The 25,818-nt window shown below is 37.9% G+C and overlaps 1 protein-coding gene across 1 annotated transcript in view; it reads left to right on the top strand.

Annotated features, from left to right (window-relative positions):
- Positions 1–15,222: 15,222 nt before the first annotated feature.
- LOC137584753 (mucin-5AC) overlaps positions 15,223–25,818 on the top strand; it is a 28,652-nt gene continuing 18,056 nt past the window's right edge. Inside the window, exon 1 of the mRNA XM_068300307.1 lies at positions 15,223–15,770. Coding sequence (XP_068156408.1) covers positions 15,632–15,770 — 139 coding nt within the window. The 5' untranslated portion in view covers positions 15,223–15,631. The remainder of the gene's footprint in view (positions 15,771–25,818) is intronic.

Below are 25,818 nucleotides of genomic sequence, written 5' to 3'. Positions count from 1 at the left end.
CATCCATATGAACACTTTCACTACAATGTAGAACCACAGGCAGTGGGATTGTTCTCTGTCCTTTTTGCTCCTGCTTTGTGGCCCTTTTGCAAGAGGAGTGTCGAACGTCTTTTTGGCGTGCTTCCTTTTGGCTTTCCCCCCGGCATGTGTGTGTGAGTGTGTATGGGAATCTATCCATCTATCTCTCTCTCTGTATGTGTGTGTTTGGGTGCCGCGTGCGGCAAACTTTCCTCTTCCATTCCTTGCCTCACACGTGCGGCTGCGGTTAGTTTTTTCTGTCGCTGATGACGCCGTCGCTGTCGCTGCCGCTGTCGCCGTCACTAAGTGAGCCCGGGTGTCTGCTTGAATATGTCGAGAGACGAGTGTGTGTTTGTGTGTGTGTCGAAAGGGTGTGCGGTTTCTTTGTCGCACCAACAAATGCGGTTGCACATTGGCGGAACAGATTGGTTTCAGTTTGGCTTGGTTGAAACGGGTTAACAGCAAACAGTGGGAGTGGTAGGGGGTTGAGTGGAAATGAGACGTTGTTTTTCTTAAATTTAAAAATAAATGACAATCTCATGACGCTGGTTACAATGTCCTATGAATGTGTATCTAAATTATCAAATATGGCACTTTGAGTTTACATAATAAAGTCTGGTCATAAATTTTACTCATCAAAAAAGAAAACTATAAAATGGATTTGAACTTTGCTTTTAAAAATGACATGAAACATGTCTCTCTCGGAAATGTATGTATTCTCTGTTTGTTTAGCAATAAAAGACAAATTTATTGATTGAATTTAACTCAAAAATTTTCTTCTTTATCATCGAACGTTTTCAAAGTTTCAAGCTTTCATCAATGAAACATTCCTTTGTTTGTGATGGAAAAAAGTTTTCCCAATTGAGAATGGAGCCAGTTTCAATTTAATTGTTTGCATTTTCATTCAAAAGAGGAAGTGATACGTCTGCGGTCGTCACCTGTGTACTGGCATGTATACCTAAGCATCATGAGGAGCATATTCATGGAAAGCATTTCAGCATCCTAGTTCGCGTCCTTTGTTTGCTTCTGAAAACCACTCATGTTTCGAAATTCGATGACTACTTCTGTGGTTTGTCGTAGGCCTGTGAACTATGAATGTTTGTCTCCACTGAGCTGGTACTTCTGTTTGTTATTGCCGTTTCGTGCTAGAACTACAATATGATCCCCACAACTGTCTGTATGTGTGTGTCTGTGCCGCTGTTTACCCCCATTTTGTGCTAATGTTGCGCGACATCTTCTGCTCTTCATTAGGCTTTAACCTCATGTTACCAGCAGCAAAGACTCCCTCGCCCCTTTGCCTCACGTGGCGAATGAAGGAGAGTTGGGAGACTGGGACCCAAACTCAGGACATCTATCTGCATGTGCGTGAGCCTATGTGTGTGTGTTCTTGGTCTGGATGTTCACTCAGTCATTAGAAGCATGAAACGAATAATTTGCTCTTAATAGCCTTGTGCTTTTAAATATGGAACTGGAACAATATCAACACACACATCACCTTCCCTCCGTTTCGTGGCGGTAAGATGCAGGATGGCTGATGGTTTTTGCCTTCCTGCCCTTAAAATGTGTGGGGTGGGAGAGGATGAGGTGAACCAACGATTAGGGCGTGTGTGTTTGGCCATTATGAAGGCTATAACAAGTGTCAACAGTCTGGAAAATGTAATGTCTCTGTTTGAATGTAAATATGTAAAGCTAATAAATTAAATGGCTGTCCATTTACAACATGCTTTATCTAACAACAGACAAGGGGAGGAGGAGGCCAAAATCAGTCAACACTTTTCAATATTATTACTGTTTTGTTTCATTTTCATTGAAAAACGCATAAAAAGCTTTATGGACAAACGTAATTCCCCCCTGCCCTATTGTAATGTCTCTTAACTGTGTGTGTGTGTGTGTTTCTGCCCTCTTTTTCTCATTCTCGACTAATGTGTGTTGGTTTCATGCTGACTTCACCCAAAAACTATGTTTGTGCTACTAATGTCCTTGCGTACAGATTGGATCTAACGGATGTGCTCCCTTGTGCAGCCCAGTGTCCCTAGACCCAACGGATGTGATTGCATCCCCCGGTGACGCCACTGGTACTGGTTGTAAAACCTTAGGCCATGTGTGGCCATTCATGTACACACAAACCCACATACAGACATACATATGTACATATCGCACACACACACACACACACACACATACATCTGCGAGAGAAGAAGTCGAGAAGTGCAAATGCTGGGGCAAGGATCATTATTGTGGTCGCCCGAAGGGTTCGGGCTGATTGCTAGCTATTTTTGTTTTTAGCACGACGGGTGTTAAATTGGATTTATCGCTTGACCAAAATGATTTTCCGCTTTTCTCAGGGCCCCCTTCCCGAACGGCCCCCGGACCAGGGTTCTCGACAACAAAACCAGCCCCCAGGATTGGGATGCCGTAATTAAATTTCACAGTTTTAGTTTATTTTTAAACGAAGTTGAAAACGAAAACAGGTCATTAGGAGCATTATCGCATCATAATTCTGTCAGGGCGATAACAAAGCTCTCAATTCAATTTAACTTCCACACATGATGGGCCCACATGAACTCCCTGCCTCGCCCGGCCCGGTGTGGCTCTATTCGAACGCCCCTTACGGATTTGGATGCCGGTAATGCTCGGTGTAAGAGAATAGAAACTACGATGAGTGTGGGTGTAAGTGGTGTGTGTATGTGTCTGGTGTGTTAGAGGCCCAGATTCGTTGTGGAATAGAAACAGTTGCCAGATTGTCATCCCTTCGGGATTGTCCCTTGCATAAGGCGGGCGGTTTTCAGGGGGGAGGCAAAAATGTTCGCATTTAAATGCAGGCACAAAACGATATTGTATCATGTCGAGGCCGCTGTTGTTGTTGTTTTTGTTGTTACTGTAATGTAATGTTAACAGAAATACAATCAAACATCTGTCAAGTGTTTTACTAAATTGGGTTTTTGTTTGCTGTTTTGTGTTTTTTTTTTTTTTTTTTATCAACATTGCCATAAATGAACTTACCCAAATACCGAATTGTCATGTTTGTGTGCATGTGAATATGTTTTGCCTGCATATTGTACTATATTTACATATACATACATATACGTAGATACATATGTGTATATGTCTTTGTCATATGTATGAATGTATGTTGCTTTGCCAACTTTTGAATATATTAGTAACATCGTTTAGAGCAATCAGTGTGCGACTGCCACTCAAAATGTCTGCTGTCTGCTCCCTGCTGTCTGCGGGTTCTCCTTGTGTCTCCTCTGTATCTGAATTCTGGTTCGTTTGCTTCTACGCAGCGTTCGCATTTCAAATGTAAACTGCCAAGTAGGCATTTCGGTCATAAGAATTTGCATAATTTACTTATGTATGTATGTATTTATGGTACGAGTATGAAGTTATGGCCACCCGCCACCCGCAAAAGGGCCAAGAGCCCTGGTCAACCACCCGATGGAGCGGCCACTAACAACATTTCACTTTCACAGTTCACAGTTCTTCGAGTGCGTCTGCTGCGGCCTCAACTCTGTTGATGAAGTTGCCCGAACTTAAAGTGTCGTTCTTCGAACTGTGTAAAGTGATTCCCATTAAGCGTGTCAATGCTTCGCAACAATCCTCCGCCGCCTCAAGCATCATTCGCTCCCATCACCATCACTCGGTGGGTGTTCAAGTTCGTGTCCGTGTCAGTGTTTGTATGTATGTATATGTATCTGTTTGTATTGTATTAGTGTGGCATCTCATGTATAGATGGCATAAGTTGAATTAAATGTACATATTTGCATCTTAGTTGGTCGTGCTTGTTGTTTCAAATCCATTCGATTGATACTTGGGGATAGCTGAGAGGTGCCATTAAATAGGGACGTTGTTATGCTTTCACGGCAGGATGCCTATTTTCCCTCCGGCATGTTAAACAAACGTCATTCGATAAACACTTGCTCTCTCTATCTCACTCTATAATCATCAAATTCCAATTTAATTGTTGATAATTTATACCACGTACTTAGTTGAACCTGTGAAATTTCAACATCCCTGAAAGTTTTGTGTAATTTGCACCTCGCCAAATTGTTAATTATGAATAACTCAATTAATTTATTCAGTGGCAAGTGAGTCAATAATATTTACTCATTCTCCTTAATGGCCCAAAAACCACAATAATTTAGCTAAGCTTCAAGTTTGTGCTTTATTATGATAATGACTGTTTAAAAACTTCCGTTTTGAGGGGACCTCAGCTAGCTTTAATTTTAATGTTCCCAACTTGCTTTTAAATCCCCCAATTGTATTCAAAAACTACATAAATGACAATCTTTGCAGTTCCTGCAACTAACTGAGTTGCCTTGATTTATGCCTGGCAATGAAATAAACATCTGCTTACTCTTATCGACCGTCACTAATTGCTCAAGGCATTCTTCATAAGCTAGCGTCTGTCTGATGTGACCGCCAGCAAGACAGATACATTCACATATGTAAGTATGTATATATACATTTACATGTACATACAGTCCGTATATATGTATACAACACATGCTTCCTGCGCTCACACTCTGATCTGTGATTGATTTTATGAGACTTGAGTGTCTTTGGCGCTCCACGAAATATATTTGTTTTTATGACACTTATTTCCAGTATGCGTGTTGTATGTATGAATGGTGGCCTGCAGAGTGCCGTGCCGCGGTGGGGGGAATTTCCCCCAACCGATGCGTTTGAATATTTTTGAAAATGAAGCGCACATAGAATTTTAAACAAAGTGGATTTGAGTAAAGCGAAGGTGAGACTCATCTCTCTTTCTTTCTGACTCCCTCTCCAGAAATACCAGACGTGGTGAGTTCATAAAAGCAGTGGCTTCTCTGTCGGAAACATTGGGCTTTATTTAATGTGGGTGCAGTGCAGGGATGTCGTGTTCTATCGCATATTTGGTCTTTGTCTGTAACAGCACGTGAACAAAACCAAAAGCATTGTCATCAAGGCGCCAGCTCATAATTGTATTTCAGAGAAGTCACAAGCGTGTGCTTAGGGTGTGCTGAGTAGGTGTGCGTGTGTGTGTGTGTGTGTAGGAGTAGAATGATGTGGCAGCAATTTCCTCATATTCTCACTCAATTGAAATTGGGATTATTACACCTTGGTCAGTCGAACACCAAAATATAATTATTAATGCTTCATCAAACGTTCTGCAATTAGTGTGATTATTTGCAACATTGGCCTTGTGCTTGCCAAAGTTAAATCGAGCTAAAGATTCAACAGATTTTAATGACGACATTGTACTTGGCTTATAGGCCAGAAGATTTAGACAAATTTTGTCAACAACAGTAATGTAATCAAAATTGATGCCAAGAAACTTTGTTATGGATTAATTCAAATAACTATAGTTATGTTAATAATGTTTATTATAAATGACTGTAAAGGACTCATACATTTAATTGACTAATTGATTTAATGATTTAATTGACGTAAAATCCCACCTTTCTAATCAATAATATAGCTATTATCTATCCTACTGTATCCCAATAGAGAAACTGGAGGTCGACTCAAAATTGTTTGTGTTGTCCTTATTTGTAAAGCTTGGTAAAGCTTTCGTCAGAGTCCTTGCTAAAATGCTTTCTGCACAGGGTGTGCCAAATGTATATTGCTAAAAGCTAGATTTGTAGCTGAGTTCATTACCAAACAAAGAAACGAAATAAATTCCTTAATCATTGGCATTTATTTATTTTATGTGAAGAAAATCACAGTTTCACAAAACTTGAATTAAGGGCGGTTAAATGTTTGAACTTTAAAATGTTAGCCTACGTAAATAAAAATAATAAACATTGGTAATAAATGAAATCAAAAGTTTAGACGCACTTCCTAAATTATACGAGAAACTTGTCATTGTGTTTAAAATTAGTCGCTCAATTCTGTGCTTCTACTAAGACACTTTTTAGACTCACCTGCATATTCCGGATCAACAAAACTTCCAATGGAATAGGCAATGTGGCATTGCGTGATGATCCAAAGGAAATAAATGGCCATAATGTAACTTGGGCTTCAATTTGTCACTGCAGATTTACCGAACACGTTCACAAAATAGATTTCATTGGCAAAATCTGTCTTCAAAAGGCAGGTCTACACCCGTTGACGTCGACTAAAGAAATGAGCAAATGCAACAGCTCTTCTCATTGCTGCTCCCAGTTCAAAGGACGGTTTCACCTTTGTGTTTGCGTGCCAGCACCTGCAACTATCTCCATGTCCGATTTGTGCAAAAGGACAATTGCCCCCCGTGATTCGTTCGTCTAGACAAATCCAAGAGGGCGATAGCAAGCAGCAAGCAGTCTGCCCAACCATGTTGATGGGTGCACACGTGAGCTTTTGCATATGTTCCAAGGGCTTGGCCTGCACACAGGTAGATATCCATATGTGTGTGTCTTTGGCCACAAATAGCCTGAAATATCAAAGAATATTGTGACTTGCAGTTGTGGGTGCCATCATCCTTTTATGGATGACGAGTTGGGAGACAGGAAAAGGTGCAGCATTTTTGATGGAATTTAATCGACAGAGTCTAACAAACACGTCCATTCCCTGTAGTTTTCCACTCACCTGGTGCAAATTGAACAAACTTATATATCGAAATATGTTTATGCATATATTGAAGTTGGTCTTTTATGTTTTATATATACGTACATACATACATACTTACGTTCTGCATATGAGTTGACTAATTATGTGTCATAAGCATATAAATTAGATTGGACTAATTATATCATTCTTGAAGTACAAAGGATATCGTTTTCTGGGCATTTAAATTAGTATTTTAATGTCTGTGCAATGTTTGAGATATCTTTTAATCCAAATTACACGTGTATTTATTCCTTTATTAACACAAAATTAAGTGAAGAGGAAAATTACATCTATGAAATATCGACTTAGATATAAATACGTTGCTGTCATTGATAAACATTGTTTAATCAGAGATAATTTTCAAATCAAGGCATATGTTTAATTCAAACTTCAAGTTGTTAAACAGTCTTCCTAGCTGCCTTTTGAAGTCTGCCATCAGCATTTATGTAACCTAAACACATCGGCTGCCTCCCAATAGTTATGGCTTGTCAGGTTTTATTGATCAACTCTTGACATGGTAACAAGGTTTGTATCATGTTTCTATTATCATTCTAGCATGAAGCAATAAACAACTTAGATTTGACAATGAAATCAATTTCTGAAATACTCCAATTTATATAAACTCCATAATCCTTCATGATATATGTATGTATGTATGTATGTATGATGCGAAATGTTTCTACGCTTACTCACAAATACAAAATACTTGTGTACAACAGAAAAAAAAAAACGCATTTATATATTTAATTTCCTTGTTATTTTTATTTTTATCGCTTTGATATGGGATTGGGATGCCGCTCATGTTTCGCTGCTGCTAGACAACGGGATTTTCCGCTTCCTTTTTAAAGGTTGAGTGCCGCACTCCTTTAAAGGACAATTTTGTCTATGCATAGTGTCGAGTAATATCCGGCAGACGCGTTTCATCGGAAATGGCAGAGCTTTATTTGCCTGGTGACCCAATCGATTGAAATCACACTTTCCACTGGCTAACCATCAGGCCATTCAATTATAAGCTATCTTAAGCAAATTATCATTGAATTTAATGTTAAACTGAATTTTATTGCAAATCTATTGAATCTCAACTGATAAAGGAAGGCAAATATGCTTAATTTTCTGTCAGAGTAAGACAAATATTACAACAAAGCTTTGTGACTTTAGTCGTCCCCCCCACAGTCAATGACAAGGAACACAAAGGAATATACTCAAAGATATTTACTCTCTGGATTAATCGCAATTCGATTATTAATTTACCCAAGTGCATGAACACAAAAGGACAGTATGCGTCCCTTGTCGTGTGTTTTCCGCGCGTTTGCTTCCGAACAGCGAAGCAGCGACTTCGTTAAAATGACAAAGCGAAATAAAACTGACAATTACTTGATGGCCAAGAAGCGGCATCAGCTCCGCTTGTATGCCCCATCATCGTCTTCTGGGCCATTCTCTGTGGCTTGCTACTGCTTGGCCAGAGACAATTGGGGACTCATTTACATTTCCGAAATAAATGCGAATACTTTGGTATGTTTGCGACTGACTGGCATTCATAATCATCTTTGGTCCTTCAGTCGATGTCTTTCTCATCTCATGCATCATGTCCTTTCGCTTTGTTTTCACAAAATGCCCATAAGGTGGGCAAATTGTTTTTGATGAGCCATCAGGAAGCTTACAAAGGATGACGTTGCATCAGTTACCTGTCCACATGTTGCCTGTTGACAACCTCAATGAAGATGATTTTTATTCCACCATCGACCATATTATATTTTCAGTCACATTGAAAAGTTACCAAAATGATTGTCTTGTCTTATTCTATATCTATCAATTTATGACTCAGTAACCAATTTATTACAAAGCAAGTCAATTAGCAGTCAAAAGAAAAAGCTAATTCTATTCTAACATCAAAATTTTTGGGATAAAGCTAATTTATGTGGCAAATGTAACGAACCGAATTCTATCCATTTTTTCTATTGCCAGTTTACTGAAAATTTCATTATTTTAAATTGGTTGCGTTGAAATAAAAAAGAAGCCAACAACATCAGACATGGTAACATTTGGTTAAATGGCAACTGGGGATTAATAGAGAAAACCAGAAATGAAACAACCGCAAGCCAAAGGCGAGATTCTTTTTTATTTAACGACAAACAATCACAAAATGGCGTCAAGTTTCTCTTCCATTTTATTTGGTGAAGACGACCTTAAACTTTCTAGGACAGGGACAAGAATTGGGCTGGGCTGGGCCGGGCTGAGCTTGAACTGGTGGTTTCCATAGTTTGTTTCGCAACTATTTAATGGCCCTTCTCTGCTGTAAATCTATTGGGCTACATCTGCCATCGTTGACTCGCCTTTGTCCTGCCTTTCTTTTGATGCGAAAAATTACCTGTCCCAAGAGTGTCACTTGGATTTCATTATGCACGCAATCAAGCAGCATTTTCTATTAAAGTCACAAGTAAGAAAAGTATAAAATATCTAGGATGGGAAAGGGTATACGCAACTTTGTATTCAGCCTTAAAGAGCTTCTTACTATAACATTATTGTTAGATTATCGGATTTAATGGGATAATAATTGATTTGGAAAACCATCATTTCGTAATTTCAGTAGGTTTTGCGGACATTCTTGCTACGAATCCTGAACCACTTTCTCAACCATAATAATTGGTAGCAACCCATTGCCAACGAATTTGGATTCGCTTAAGTGGACTAAACTGTACGTGACTTGGTCGATCAGTTCTAGAAAAGCCTTTTTTTTGTCTTCCCAAGCGACTGTCTCCATCTATACGCTCCCATTGGATGCGTGGAGCGCCCCTGCTTATTGCGGGACAAATCAAGATGGACATGTCAAATACTTTAAGCACGTTCGCAGCTAAAATGAGCAGACTGCCCTTACCCTTTTCAAGTGTCAAAGTGACAACTGGCCATCGTTAAATGAGGCGCATATTGGACGTATATAAATATTCTGTCCGAGATTGACCAAATAAGTTTTCGCTTTTAGTTGTCTGTAACCTGCTCTAATTTTAAAATGCATCCAGTTTAACCAGTAAATTTAATTTAGGTCATTATTAACTCGCTTTTTGTGCCGCCATTTCACCAATATTAGATTTTGCATTGAAGAAAAAACACTCTGAGCTATCTACCTCAGGCGTTGGTGGTATGGCGAACCCGATAATGATGTTGATGGCGATGACAATGACGGCTATGTCGGATTACAATAGTGCTGGCAGCCAAATAGCACTCCACGGGGAACGCGCACAAAGAAACGAAAATAAATAATCTGGTTGCACAAGCCAGAAGTCATACCAAACTAGCAGGAATTGATGAAGGTGACAGGTGGCTTGATAGCTGTGGGTGCCGATGCGGTAGTTGAAGCCAGTCAAGGGCATTGAATGATAAATATCCGGAAAATTGATTTTACTCTTATACAAATACTGATGAAACCACAATCATCGGATGCCCGACGAATTTTGCAAAGAAATAACACTTGTGGCTCCCCAGATAAGAATCAGATAAGTAGCTTTCAGCAGAATAAAGTCGATGATGGATATGAGAACTGGGCATACATATGATTTTGCTGACACAACAAAAGAAATAATTAATAATATACTTCAAACCGACATATGTGTACGAAAAGTGAAATTAAAGGTTGGATTTTCCTTCTTTTTTTTTTGCATTGGATATCATCTTAGAATCATATCCTTATATCCTTCTACATGCTACGGCATTAAGTACTTTTATGCAAGGGTTGTGAGTTATTTATAACCGATTAATATTGACAGTTCAATTAAAAATGAGGTTGGTCAAGAACAATCCGCTTGCCTAAGTGATTTATGCTCTACCTTTCACTCCTACCACATTACCCCGACAATGCCCAACCCTCGTGTAGGCGGAAGGCCAGGGAACAACACAATATATTATCTTTGGCCTTACGAAATTTAATCTTGCGCCACTCGAACTGCTTGCCTGAGGCAAAAATGTTGAGATGCCGATGCGGACAGACGCCGGGAACAATGATGGGAGAGGCTCAGCAATTGTGCCAGCGCCGTCATCGCAAATAAAAAATAAACTGTTTTCCATGTTATTTTATCTGAGAGGCGAAAAGCGATTTCCACGTGCCCAATGGTGCCCCGCAGCCATTGCTCTTGCTGTTGCTGCTGTCACATTTTCTTGGTCGATGGCAAGTCTTGTGATTTTCAGGTGGTCGCCTAATGAAAGCAAGGGGCAAACTGAGATGAACTGAGCAGGGACGAAGTTCTCATCCATTTCAACGTCCACAAAGTTGGTTCTGCCCGCCCTCCGGACTATTTCCGCTGATTAAGGCTGGGTACTCTTGAAATCCATCATCAATTAAGATATCACGTCAAAATGGCGTCTCAGGGCGCAACAATAAAGTCGTAGAGGTGACTGTCATGTGGTTCCACGTTAACTTCCTGTGGCTTAGTTTAGCCTCTAGCGGTGAGGACAACCACAACCATCAGCATTCCTCCTATCACCATCACCCATAGACCTTTGACAAAGTCCTCTTATGCTGTTAAACGGGCATTAAGCAAATGGATACGTTTTGGGATAAACAAGGTCCAGTGTTATCGTATGCCCTGGTACCGGGGCTAACGCAAGTTGCGTGTGTTTGAACTCATATTAAGTCGAAAGTTTGTCCACAAAGTTCGGCTATCCTGGTGTGCCTCTCACACTCCGGCTACGCTCGTGGCCAATAAAGCCTTAGATACCTAATGACTTAAATCACTTTAAGACTCAATCAACATTTCGTCGCAGAATTATAATGATATGGCATTGAGAGGATACATCTACACCTTCCCCTAGATGTGTGCCTCTGAATGGTAGGAAACAAATTGCCAAGATTTACGACCAGCGCAAAACTAATTGGTCTACACGAATAAAATTGCTACAATTAAAGAAATCGTTTTTCGGTAATCCTGTTGTCAATCGTAATCAAAATACAAATTAGTATAGGTATATGTCTTTTATTTATCATCTATGTAGATGCCGATAATAGTTTTTAAATTGATGTAATTCTTATGTTTGGTAATTTGCAACGATTTTAATTTGGGATAGCAATGATAAATGTATCTAAACCTCATAAAAGCTAAATACTCTAACACTATCTATTCGGATGCTTATCCTAGTCCAATATGTCATAGTTAGGTTTATTTAAAAGCAAAATGGATAATATTCTTTGTATCATTGTTATTCAGTGAGGACTATGTTCAAAGGACCAATGCTCTAATGCTAAAAGCTTTTACGGCCTTTGCAGACTCTCTCATTTCGAGACATAGAGTTGAACTGCTCACTCCTATAATGATGTATGTGCGTATGGTTGGAGAAGTACGACTATAGGACAGATTTGTCGCTCCAAAAAGCTTCCACGGACTCTCTTAAAAGCTTTGGCCAAGCATCTGCATCTTTGGGTTATCAGTCGGAAAGCATCCCACCAATTCGGCTACTTCTTATATGGGTAGACCTTTCGGATGCCTAGCAGAGATGTGCGTTGAATTAGTCCAGCATCGTTTGGCACTACGGCCAGTACAAGCCGCATTTAAACGCAGGGAAGCCTACGAAAAAAAGGATTCGGTGGTTCGAATTTGTCGAGTTTGATATCAACGTGATCCTTAAAGTGCCCGAATCTTAAACAAACGACGAAAGCAAAGACGGAGTGTTCGATGTGTGTCTGTGTGTGTGCCCGCGAGCTGCTAACAGTCTGGTGATTTTTCAAAAAGTCTTGGAGCAACGACTATCCTTATCCTTTTTGGTAAATGTACCGCGATTAATTTTGGCCAATTAAGGCAAATTAACACCATTCGATAAACCATTTAAATACAGGCTCCTCTTAGTGTGAGTGTAAGGGCAGAAGGCAGCCAGCCTTGCTAAAATGAAATAAATTGCCTACATCGAGTTAATGCAAAAATACAAGTAATCAAAACTACTTCCCCTCCCAACAATATTGGTGGCTATTTGTCATTATTAAATTTCCTATACGTATACGTAATATTGTTGTTCTTAATGAAGTTTGTAGCCCGAAATGGGTTTGTTTTCCTCGAAATGCGCATCCATGTGAATGGAATTGTGAAAATTGTTTTGCCATAATTTTTGGATAAATTGCGATTGAAGACGGTCGTCGACAAAACCAACGACGAACAAAAATTTGAATCGCGATGAGATTCTTTGGCGACAACTCAGCAATTTTGTGTCGACAGACAGAGTTGGATGAAGTGAAGTGAAGTGAAGCATCAGCTCAAGTTTTTGCGGCCCTGGCTAGTTAACTTCAACTACAAGAATATCTGCCAGCCAGTCGAAAGTCAAATTTTTTAATCAATACAAGACAACTCACACATTCATTGTGTGTACATAGTACTACATGTTTACACATATGTTATATGTGCGGGTGTGTATTTTTATGTGTCTCTCTGTGTGTGTTTGCCTAAACTAAAAGATTGTTTGTCGTGAATTTATTTTCAAGCATATCGGCTCAGCTCACGTAAAAGCCGCAAATCCCTTAAAATTTGATTGGGAACGTCGTATCGGATTTAAATTTAAGATTTTCCGCTCTTTTAATACGACAGCTTGACAGTGATGTGAAGATAATGAGCCAAGTTGCTACTTTGGAATATATTTGATTCAGTGGAATTACTTAAAAATTGACATTGTTCGTTACGAACCCAAAAAGTTTGCTTTTTGAAACAATTGGATTACAAATGTTTAAGAAAATGGTGAGTTTTTTTAAATTTATGTAATTGAAAACTTAATCTAAAACTTTGATTCGTTTTGTACATCAGTACATTTAAATTCTTGTATTTGATAAAATTTTGATTAGAAACAAAAATATACACAGTACTTTATTTAAAATGTATATCTACAACCATCTGAAAGTTGACAAATGTTATAATTAAAGACTACTGTAGAAAGGACCATCAGATTCAAGTTAATTTAAGTAAATGAACTCTTTTGCAATATGCCTGGATGGCTTCTGTAGCCACTCTAATTTCTAAGAAAACAATTCTGTAGGCCGGGGGCATAAGTGAATACTTACCCGCATTTCTTAGTCTTTTTGATTAATAACCTCGTGGGGAATACACTTCTAAGACAACATGCTGACAGATTTTTGTTTTCGGTTTGAGGTGGTGGCCCTTACTTGTTAAATAATCACTGTGGACGTGCTCTCCATCAAAAATGCGACAGTATTACATATCTAAGACTGACTTGGCGGACAGTAAGCGAAGCAAAACCAACTGCTTTGCATTAAATTTGCATTTCTCAAGTGGCAACAGGTAGGAAAATTTAAAAGGCATTTCCATCAACTACGAAAATCATCATCATTACGAAAATGTAATCCGTTAGATAAACTCTTTGGTAAACCTGAGTCTTTAAAGTGATTTAAATAATTTAAATTCAACTTATCGAATTTGTTTTTAAAAGGGAAAGAACTGTTTAAACTTATGGTTTTAAAAAGAAAAGGAACTGTTTATATGTTTATAAATTTAAAAAGGAAGTACTTTATGTCCTTATGTCCAACAGAAAAATTAATTTAATTTTCCAATTGACAATCAAATTTATGGTTTTTCATTTGTAAGATTTTAATTAATTCACTCAATAATTCATTTAATTTCAAAGGATATTCTTCTAATAAGTACGTATCTGGATTTTATTGGATTGAAATGTAGACAAAATGGGTTTAGCTCTCAGTATTTTCATGAGGAAAAGTCTCCCACTTTTCGTACACGAAATTTATAAAGTGTTGACCATTATGAAATTTAAGTAAAACTTTTTACACTTTACAGAGATATGTAAAAACAAAAACTAGCGACACCTTTTTTAAGTTCATCTTTTAGCTTTAGGAATATATTTTGCTAGACGTTCATGATTATTGGTCTTAAGTAAACAAAATCCATTATCTCTTCACTTAATGTTTGTTTTAATAAGCCAAATTTAATAATTTCATATATGATAAAGTAAGAGCATTTGTATCCACCTTTCCGATTTTATCTACTGATATTCGTATTACACATCGAGATATCCAGCTTTTAAAATGTAGAGACAAACGGATAAAACGAGTTACCTATGAAGAACTCTGGCGTCTGTTTTTTCAATCTTTATTAACAATTTATACCCATACAACAGAAACTCGATAGTAAAGTATAGGGAAAAATGTATAGAGTATACAAATATAAAAACAATACAAAAACTTTTGCCTCATCTGAATTACAAAATCTTTTTTCTGGGATAAAAATAAAGTTAATACTGTTAAAATCGTTTAGTTGAAAACTTTATCCTTGGAATTTGTATCCCAATACTAATATGCATATATTATTATCATTCCATTCTCTCCTGTAGATTCGTTGGAATTGCCTAACAAGGAGAAAACTCACTGAAATGGATATGGTAAACAATTGCCAACTGTACACAGTTGTTGGCCTGATGCTCAGCGGCTCGTAAAGTGGACAAAAAATATACACTTTGTGTCGAATTTGGCAGGACAATTTAGATAGCATATAAACGCACTCCACGGATCTCTTTTTCCCCTTCCACACTCTTTACGCAATTTTACGCACTGAATAAACGCGAGAAAAGAAAACAAGAAAAGTGCAAATTCAAATATTCACGCGGTATTTGATTTGGTCAGCAATTTGGAAAGCAGTCGCCGTAAGAAAAAAGTCCTTTTGGAGGACTTCGGGTGGACTGGCAGTAACTTGTCAACGTTTGACATGTTTATGGTGGCTCCTCAGATCCAGAACCCAAGACATCATCATATGCTTCTACCCAACTGTTGTCTGACATTGGCCAGCGAAGCGTGAGCAGTGCCCTGCCAAAAAAATAGAAGAGGACAATAAAAAAAAAAAGCAACTCAAAGGAGCACCTCCCCTCCAGCCACGACGAACCTCTAATTGCAAATGAAAACTGGTGCTGTGTGAGTCACAGCTGTAAAGAAACGTGCATAGGACTCCAAAGAACAGAACATCACACTTAATAGAGAAATCCTTTGTCTAACTTGAGGCTTTAGTGCGCCCCGCTGGCAGTCTTCTTGCCCCTCGGCGGCGGCTTCGCAATGGAGCCACGCCTCAACCAGAGAAGGAGGTCCGCTCGTTTTCGCTCCCGCTACCGTTCGGTCCATGGACTAGGACTTCTTGGACTGGCGCTGGTGTTGGCGCAGTCTCTTAACTGTGTTCTTTGCGGCGAGAAATTGGGTAAGTGGCTTTATCGCTTTCCTTATTTACAGCTCGGCTCACATCATTGCCTTCTTGTCTCCTGCTGCCATTTCGGCGCTGATGTAGGAGATGGAGGAGAACAACAATGTAGATGAGAACTGCCCGCCTTGTCATTGTTTTGCTTTCGCGCTCATGGTTCTTATCTTTTATTTATTTGAGTTGCTATTTGACATTTTTCTTTGCCGTTGATTCCATTGCCATTGCCGTTTCCGTTGCCTCTGCCGTAGAAAGTTCATTAAGATGGTGGCATTCTATTTACATTTACCCGCTTAAATCGATGAAAAATGCGAAAAGTTTACATTGCAAATTACCATTCGGCACTTGTGTTCAACGTCAACAATATCAAGAACTTTACCCAACCCAAGTATCGTGAAACAAACTGAGCCATCACGCTCATGTGAACAATCTGCTCTTTGTGTTAGGTCACCGTTACGTATCGGGAATATCTATGGGGTAGCTTAATTGCTTTCCAAGTGAACTAATTTAAGCGGTTTATGTTTCTGTTTATTAAATTACACAGAACTTATCGTACATATATGTATGTATAAGTCCTTAGAGGGCAAAATGGAAACTGTATCGGTAAAGTGTTTACCAATATGCACCATAAGTTCTATATAGAAACCATAAGAAGATAAACGAGAATCTCAAAGGATAGATAATTGTAACATAGAAGGAGCTATCTTCGTTTATAATTCTCTCTGCTGTATTTATATTCCAACTCAAGTTTAATTATATTTGAAACCAATATGCAAAATTCAATTATTTAACAGTATTATAATTTAATTTTAATAATTCAGTCAAAATACAAAAGTTTGGATATCTGAATACAATTAGATTCTTTACCACTCACATCTCATGGGGCTTTGCATATTACGAAATGTTGATTTTTTTTTTCTGCTGCACTTTCATGTCAGTTTGACAGGAAAATCAATTGGACTCCGCTGGCATGAACACTTGACACTTTTAGTCCTCCCGAAAAGCGGCGGCTGTCATTTGCCTTTTCCATTGCCGTTGCTCTCAGGAGATTGATGGCCTTCAAAATGCTTGTCGACACGTACGCACCTTGTTTTACGACATTTGCTCATCGTACGTTATTGACAGAAGGCAAAGGAATAAAAAATAAATTGAAAGAAATTGTCTGTTGTTGTTTCTACAACCGTGTCAATTCGGAAGTATGAAAGATTAGGCTCTTGAAGGGCTAATGCAGACTTTTTATTGCATATATGTAAAAAGCCAACAGTTTCCATAAAAGTTTGATTGAATTTTTTGACATATTTTTATGGCTTACTTTTTGTGCATTCAGCAAAAGTATTCAACTATGAACTAAAATATCATTGATATGGATTCCTTACTTTTGAAATCTATTGTAATTATTGTGTAGACTATGGACTCCCTGTTAAGTATTTTAAGAGAGCATCCTTAACCTAATCTCTAACATCAAGTTTGAGGAAATTGCTCGTTTTATTCAAATTAGGGGAATTTTTCGGATGCCAAGGATGCACACGTGTATTTTTTTTCCACAACTTAGTATATATATTTAAATATAAGTATGCACACTCACACACACACATGTACATATGTGGGTTCATGTATGTGCGGCATCGCGATTGCTGGGATCAAATTTAATATAAAATAATAATCGTGACATTCACATTTCGCCATGGCGTTAGCGACTGCTCCGAAAAATGCGTTTTTGATTGCCGTGTGCGGTCGCATTAGATAAACCTCAACTCTCTATATGTACATTTGTATGTATGTATGTATGTATATATATGTAAATATGTATATACATAAGTACACTGGGGAGCACATATCCCAACACCCATGAGCGAACATAAGTGCGTAAATTACATACGCTCGTGTAATGGGTCTTCGGAGAAGGCGAAGTGAAAAACATGAACCCAGCCATGAATAAACATGCTTCCTTATGGGCCTCTATATGTACATATATATGTGGTTGCTGATATGAATGGAGAATGGGGAGTTCGGGATGACAGGGAGCAGTTATTCATATTGGGGAGTATGCGTGTTGGGGAAAAAAAATGTTCCATCAAGCCACAGCACTGCGGCACTTTTTTGTGATTGTTGGTGTTGGTGTTGTTGTTGTTGTTGTTGTTGTGGCAAAGAGCAAAAGTTCGCATTAAAAAGTTATGAGCGACAATATTCGCGGTAATAAAAACAGACGACAACACTGACACAGACACCCAAATTATTGACTCTCTGGCGATTGTGACGACATTTGCCTTGGATATTGTGTGGTGTCCCTGTCATAATCACCGTGGCGATTGTCGTGTGCAAATGAAGCATTATCAACAAAAAAACGGGACAAATATTCGAGTTCATCTTTTAAATGCCTGAATGAAAAAGCTTTGACCGTGCCACGCTCCATGAATGGCCAATATAATGTAGGGAAAATGATCCTCCTATTAAGCTTCCAGAAACAATCAGAAATAACTTGGACAAAACTTTGTTAATTATTAATCATATACATAGCTAGAAAAAATTGTTTTAAAAATAAGACTAAATCAAAAACAATCTTGCCTTTAAAACAAATGTTTAAAACTTAATATTTCATCAAATCTTTTACAACATAACATAATTTTGGGTAGAATATATTGTTGGTTTCGCTTTAAATGGTTTACAAAATTCAACATGGTTGAATTTATCCAGGCCCTCTGATTTTAAATTTAGATGAGCTATTTCCGCTTATTAAGCCTAGGAAATGCATTAACAGAAGTGCCTATTATTAACCAAGATAAGTCCTTTCTTAACAAGGTAATTAAGTAATTTTTTTAAAATACTGTACCCGAGGAGTACAAACTTCCTACAAACTCAAATTGAATTGAAGTCCTTGCGTCTACCCGTATTAAAGAACGATGTCCCGCTGTGGGAAAATCTGGAATCACTGTTGCGCACAGGGCACCATAATGGCATTTGTTATTTATAAGCAAATTAATCGTTACACTTTTTCATTTCAACTTCGTTTGGATGGTCGATGGTACATTACAGTTCTGCTATTTATGATGACAAATGCGCAAAACATGGTCAAAGTCCTTGCTAAACATGACAGTAAGTGTCGAGGGTAAAATGCACTCAACTAAATTGTTTCATTGGGTGAAGTAAAACTAAGGTAAAAGCGGATGAAAGTGGTTTAGTTACTTTGAAACCATATTCGAAGTACTGATTTATATTATCGCATTATATATTAGTTCTGAATTTGTTAGGTAAAGTAAACTAACTTTAATAATTAAAACAACATTGAAGTACTTTCTGTACAACGTTGTCAATATGTTATTGATTTGCGGGAGTTTTGCCAACATGTAGGTAAATAAATAAATATTTAATAGAAAAAACAATAATAAATTTATAATTTACAAATGGCAAATAACATTTACAAAGCGGATAATATATAATATATTCTTCAATTGTCATTTATAATTAAGTGCTTAACACATAAAATAAACACAAACACATTGAATACATATATTCAAAATTACATTAAAGCATGCCTTAAGAATATTTACCCAATGCATTAAATAAAGTTAATCAAAAAATTTAACCATAAACATTTTTTTTGTTAAGAATAGCAACAAAAGTTTAGTTACCAATAAAAATGTGTTAAAGAGTACCAAAGACAACGAATTTGACTACCAGCTCCGTTATACCTTTTGGCAATATACAAAACAATACATGTGCAAAATATTTGAAAGATAAAATAGTAACTAAATATGTATCTTTATCGCAATTTTGAAATTCGTAAGTTAGCCACATAATTACATTTTTAAAGATTTAAATTGCATTTCATGGTATAAATTTTGGTAGAAAGGCAGAAAAATTACTTTTTTTTAGAAAATTAATTGCATTTCATGTTATAAATTTTGGTATTTTTAATTAAAAATCTTGTGGAGTTCATTCACATTTTTATGTTCATTATCACCTAAAACCTTTGGAATTGTTGTAGTTGTTGCATTTGCCGAAAATTGCTTATTGTTTTGACACGCTGGTATTAATTTTAAAAAAGCAAATGCAAATTTTTCTGGGTACAGTGACCCTGTTCGTCACTGTCATTGCCAGCTATGCCGAACAATGATAAGCAATTAAGCAACCTGTCACAACGCTATACAATTTCGTTATTAAATGTTTCAAATTTTCTTTTTGTTTGTTTGGGAAATGCTTAACAAAAGCAATAAACCTAATTAAACGATTTGATTACAATTACAATTCGTATAATTATAATCGGTTGGAGTTCTGTGTAATTGTCAGAAATGAATGCATCTATTTCGGGAATGCACAGTTTGGTTTACCAATTTCCATCCATTCATGGCATGCAATTGCTCTCTGACCAGAACAAGCGTCTGAGGTGTTTGTGGTTTGTTGATTTATGAGTTCGTTGGCCCGTTTGGCATACCGCGATTAAGCTCCAACACACACCTGTTGCTTTTAGCTGCAAGCAAAGTTCTGATGCACGGTATTTTAAACTGCAAAGAACTCGCCCTATTTGGGGAACAGTACTGGATTTATTTAATATCTTCCCCTCCTTTGGACTCACACTGGAATTGTTTATTTTAGGAATGCCCTCCGCTTTTGTCATGTTTCCCCTCCACGAAATGTCGCCAGTTCTATTGACAATGTCATGCAACATTCAAATATTAGTTTCAAATCAAAAAAAAAAAAGAAAGAAAACAACTTTAAATGTAAAAATAAACAAATGTTTTGCTGCTACAATTTGTAGGAATTTTGACAGGCCCTTTGCAGTGAATCATTCGAATGCATTTTATCTGATCCCCGGAAGAAGTGAAAGCAAACATACCACGAATTTTGAAAAGTCAAAAGGGCAAGAGAGGAGAACAACCTTGTTTAAATTTGGAAAATCTTGTGCATCGACACATGTGTGTTTATATATAGACTTTAGCAACCTAAAAAGATGATAAAATATTAATATCAATCATAATGCTATAAGGCATATGGGCATAGTTAAAGTTTTTATTGATTTTATATAACTTTTTATATCTTTCACATAACTTGATCAAAGCTGTCTTCCCTTCATTGTTCTGCGTATACTTTTACTCTTTTCTTTTTCACGCAATTGAAGAAGCCATCAGCAATCATGTCAGCGTAATTTGTGATGACAGGCGGTAGTCAGTTCCCCCTTTTCGTTTTTAGCACGTGCCCGCTGACAGTTTTTCTGCCTCCAATACCATTGTCTCAAGTTCCCTTTGTGCAAACAAATTTCCTAAAAGTTTTTTACCTGCTTTTATCAACTGCCCTTTATGTGCGTATATTTGTTATGCTAGTCTTTGGGTATGGCTAAGTGAGTGAAGCCTGTTTGACACATCCTGTCGGCATCAGTGGAGCGCTGAAAGTTGTGAGCACGAACAAAAATTGGTGCTCAGTGACAGGCAGCTCTAATATTCCGGTTAAACGGGAAAGGAAGACATTCGAGTCGATGGAAAATGCATGACACAACTTTTCCAGTGTGAGTCTTTTTGGTTAGGAGGGGGCAAGACAATGAAACAGAGACAGAGGGGATAGATTCGATGTTGGCTGCATTCGGGGAGAGGCTTGGTGCCAGCAGGGCATACGGAATGTTTCCTTCACACCACTGTGTCGTCAATGGCTTGGCCTGACTCGCATATTAATTGAGAGCGGCAAAGTGCCAAGGATAGACGGCAGATCGCAGGCGGATCAAGGTGTGCTGCCTGTGGAATTTTAAATAGCCGGGGGTGAGCGCCCAACTGGATTATGATGGCCCGAGACGTGGACACGTGAAATGTGATTCACTGAGCTTATATGCACTCTCCCTCCCTCATTCATACATACAGTCATAGCAATTGTGACCAGGAGTTATGCGAGCTCGTGTGCGTCGGTGCCTTGGTGTGGAATCAATGAGAGACCTTTGTTTAGGGTGTGGGAGTTAAAGACGCGCCCACGGCAGGAATTTCAATTTGACGCTCATTAGCGGCAATCAGCCACTAAAGGGACTTAACACAATGCGGGTTTAGGAGCCCCGACTACTGCGGAACTGGAGCCGCCGTTCAGTTTCTACCCTGGCGACAGTCAACTGAGTGTTGCACGCCTTCAGCCACGCCCACGCACCGCAAAGGCAAACAATTCGCACGCGGAGAAAGAAGCAATTTTCCGCCTGGCTGCAATAATAACTTCTTGAATTCGGGAGCTGTCGAAAAGAGAGCAGACGCGAATGGATACAGAGGCAAAGCAAGTAGTAGATGCTTTTACTGTGTTAATAAGCCGCTGAGCAAATGTGGTAATAAATCCTAGACGCAACTGCGAGCAGGGATTAAAATGCAAAGCAAAATAGGCACACACTGATGCCGTCTTAAAGGCTGTCTCTGCGTATAGATACAGCAATGAGCAAGAGATAGGCTTGGCATAAATTCGCATAAAGTGAAGGCATGCATACAATGAAATTTTTATGAAATCTTTTCAATACTTATTAGAATCAACGAAAGGCTTTTGCTTATAACTATATGTAATTTATTCAGCACATGGTATGATAACTTAAACATTTAAGTTTTACCGATAGGAAGAAGTATTAGATTAAATAGACTTTTCAAGTGCGTCTATAATAAGCATTGGTTTCTAAGTACAACAGATGCCAATTATAGTGATATCGCCTTTAGCGATATGCGAAGATATAACGACAAAGTTTAAGGAAAAATTGAAATTGTTTCCTAAGTCACAAAAATCTGGGATTTTTGTTTGCTTTAATACATTTAAAATTAAAAGTGTAACTTAATTTTTAAAACAAGCAGTGTCCAAAAAGCAGTTCAACATTTAAGCCTGTCCCAAAATAACATTTTTCGCTCTATAAATAGTGCTAAGGGTGAGAGTAATAGTGCTAAGGGTAATAGTAATAGTATAACGGTATAACTGAAGGACCATAAAAATAGTATAACAATATAACGGTATAACTGAAGGACCATAAAAATAGTATAACAGTATAACGGTATAACTGAAGGACCATAAAAATAGTATAACAGTATAACGGTATAACTGAAGGACCATAAAAATAGTATAACAGTATAACGTCAAAGCTATAAACTGGGTTTTTCCCAAACGATCTGGCAACATAACGTATAACTTTGGCTACTCTCTTATTTACAAGGCAGCCATTTATCTTAAAATATATATATACGTTTATTGGAAGTCCGATCAAAGCGTCTTGACGCGTCTAGACAAGTTTTAGAAGAGAGGTTAGTAGTGTTGACTAACTTAATAATACTAGCAATTCCGTTCAGAATTGGTAAACGACAAACAGAGGCTACAGTGGCGACACACTTGGAGAAAAATAGAGAGTTATATAACAGTTAGCTAAGAAATTAACCACACAAATTGGGACGTATACCAGTGCACATTAGAAAAGGGTTTAAAAACTTGATAAAAGAAAAATTAAACTAGAACCGAAGACGAGGTGCAGCAACCTCCTATGGAGGATTTGTTGGCAAAAGCCGAGGTGCAGCAACCTCTTATGGAGGATTTGTTGGCCGAAGCCGAGGTGCAGCAACTTCCTATTGAGGATTTGTTGGCCGAAGCCGAGGTGCAGCAACTTTCTATGGAGGAAGTAGTCCAGCCAGACTATATAAATGCAAACTGCTGGGATTTTTATAACGTAGTTAGGAAACAATTTTTCTTATTACCTTAAATGACATAAGATTAAACGTCTACCTAGCTTCATTAAAAAGTGAAATAAGGTATCTATACCTTACCTCTCCCTCTCTCTGTAGAGAGTCTTTCATCCATTTAGGGTTAAAGTAATAATCTATCGTACACATTAAATATCAAAACACTTAGCCAACTTTGCCAGAACTCCTTTTAATCAACTAAAAATAGATGAATATTAACATTGAAATATCAAAGGAAAAATTTTTGTATGTAAACGATATGCAAAACAAGTCCCCAAATATATCAAAGATTGAAAATTATTTCCATTCCATGCGTGCGTTAATCACTTCGAAATAGCAATCGATGACAGCATGTTGAAAGTTCATTTGGACTGCAAGAAAAAAATGCACTTTCACCAAACCGAGGTCATTAATGGCAATACCAATGAATTTCAGAGCCATGCCACGCCTAAGCCCAGCAATATTATCTAAATGAAGTGAAGAACAATTTAAGCACTTAAATGCTAGAGATTCAAATGGCCATCAGCCTGGTCAAGGCGACTTTTATGTACCGTAAGCACTTGCGTTTCAAATTAACCAATTTAAATGTGAAAATTTGCAGAAGGCGAAACTCTAATTGCATTTTAAATGGCAAAGATGGTACACGTTGAATGTCGTAAAATATTTAGCTTCATTTCAAAGGGCGGCCCCATTGCTTATAATTTTCATATTTAAATTCACAAAAATTAAACAGGAAGATTGTTGCGAAAGTTTACAAAGAGAACCCTTTTTGTTTTACTTTGTGAAGGGAAGGTTGTTTGATCGAAATACGAATGCTTAAATTCATGGAAATTAATTAACATTAACATAAATGACACAAAATTTGACTTTCTGTGAAAAATTGTTCAATTTTATGTTTTCAAGTCTTAAACAATTTAAATGAGAAAATCAATATTATATGTGGATACATATGCGTATATTTAAATATATCGCGGAATTACCTAAATGGGCATCGCTGGCGCGTCATCAACTCCATTGTTGTGGCTTTCATTTCTGGGCCGCTGATGTTGCAGTTATCTGACTGACAAATAATGGTTGTCAAAAATGTTACTACGTCGCTGCACAGTAACAATAAAAACATTGCTACCGCTTTTATGTTCATTCGATTCGTATCCACATACACACATCAATTCTCGAAACAGCCTGCCTCTCAGTAAGTCCCTGCTCCACAGACATGGCACAATCATCCATCAAAACTGAAAATTACAAAATTACGTGGACACTACTCAGCGTTGTGTGTCCTCAATATCATAAACATGGATATGGTAAGACCAACAAACAGAGCTATTCATGTATATGTATGTATGTATGTACGTACGTGTGGGACCTCTAAATCGAGGATAATTGTTAATTTCGATTGCCGGAAATGACCTTGTCATCATTTATGATTGCTTAAACCGTGGTGTGTTAAACCAATATTGAAATTTTTATTTAAATTGTTATCCAATTATGAAAAATAATTTCATTGATGTTTATCATGGCCATAAATGTAAGTAGGTACATATGTAAGTATGTCCATTGGTAGTGTAGGTTATTTAACCTGTTCAAACAAATAGTTGAAGGTATTAAAAATGCTGCGCCTCATTAGTTTCGAAATTATGGGCTCCTAAATGGTGGGTGAGTAGGATGATGAGAGAATCTTTATGAAAACTAATTTAATTGCAAATATTCTAAATTTATAATTATTTGGTTGATTTTAGTGCTGATATTTGTGGTTTCCGCAATAAAAGCAGGAAAATTAATTAAAATAACGCCCGCAAATTACGCAGAATAACGAGGCCTGACCTCAAAAATTACGAGTGCAGTCATTGTATTTGGTTGGCCAGCTAGAATTTGAACCTAAATGCAATTTACACTTAACCTCTATCAGTGGAAAGCGTGTGCCACATGTGAATCGAGGAAGAAAGTAAGCCAGGAAGAAATCCCATGTACATATCCATTCCAAAAGGTATTTGGGTGTCGTTACGGGCAATCGCCAAGTGATAAAACCAATTTCGTGGCGAATTATTACGCCAATATGAGGGGGCAGCTGTAATCACTGAGCTACACGCACGTATCCTTCTAACCTAACGTAGCCATTTGGTTCAATCACCTACACACAGCACACACTCACCCATACCAGCACACCCACACCCACACTCCCATGCTCACACAAACGCACAGTTGCCAGCTAGACGGTTTTAAGAGTTTTAGCAGTCGGCCACTAATTTACCTACGATAGGCCAAATCGATGTGTTTAGTTGACTGTAAACGTTACATTCGATTAAATTCGGCTCGCACGCCAAAACTCTTGGCGTCGCCACTGGCTTCGTTGTTGCCACTGACTGTGGCAGAGACACAAACAG

The sequence above is a fragment of the Drosophila tropicalis genome, unplaced genomic scaffold (assembly GCF_018151085.1).
Source record: "Drosophila tropicalis isolate 14030-0801.00 unplaced genomic scaffold, ASM1815108v1 contig_878, whole genome shotgun sequence".
In the NCBI taxonomy this organism is placed as follows: Eukaryota; Metazoa; Arthropoda; class Insecta; order Diptera; family Drosophilidae; genus Drosophila; species Drosophila tropicalis.
This window is presented reverse-complemented; position numbering and strand designations above follow the sequence as displayed.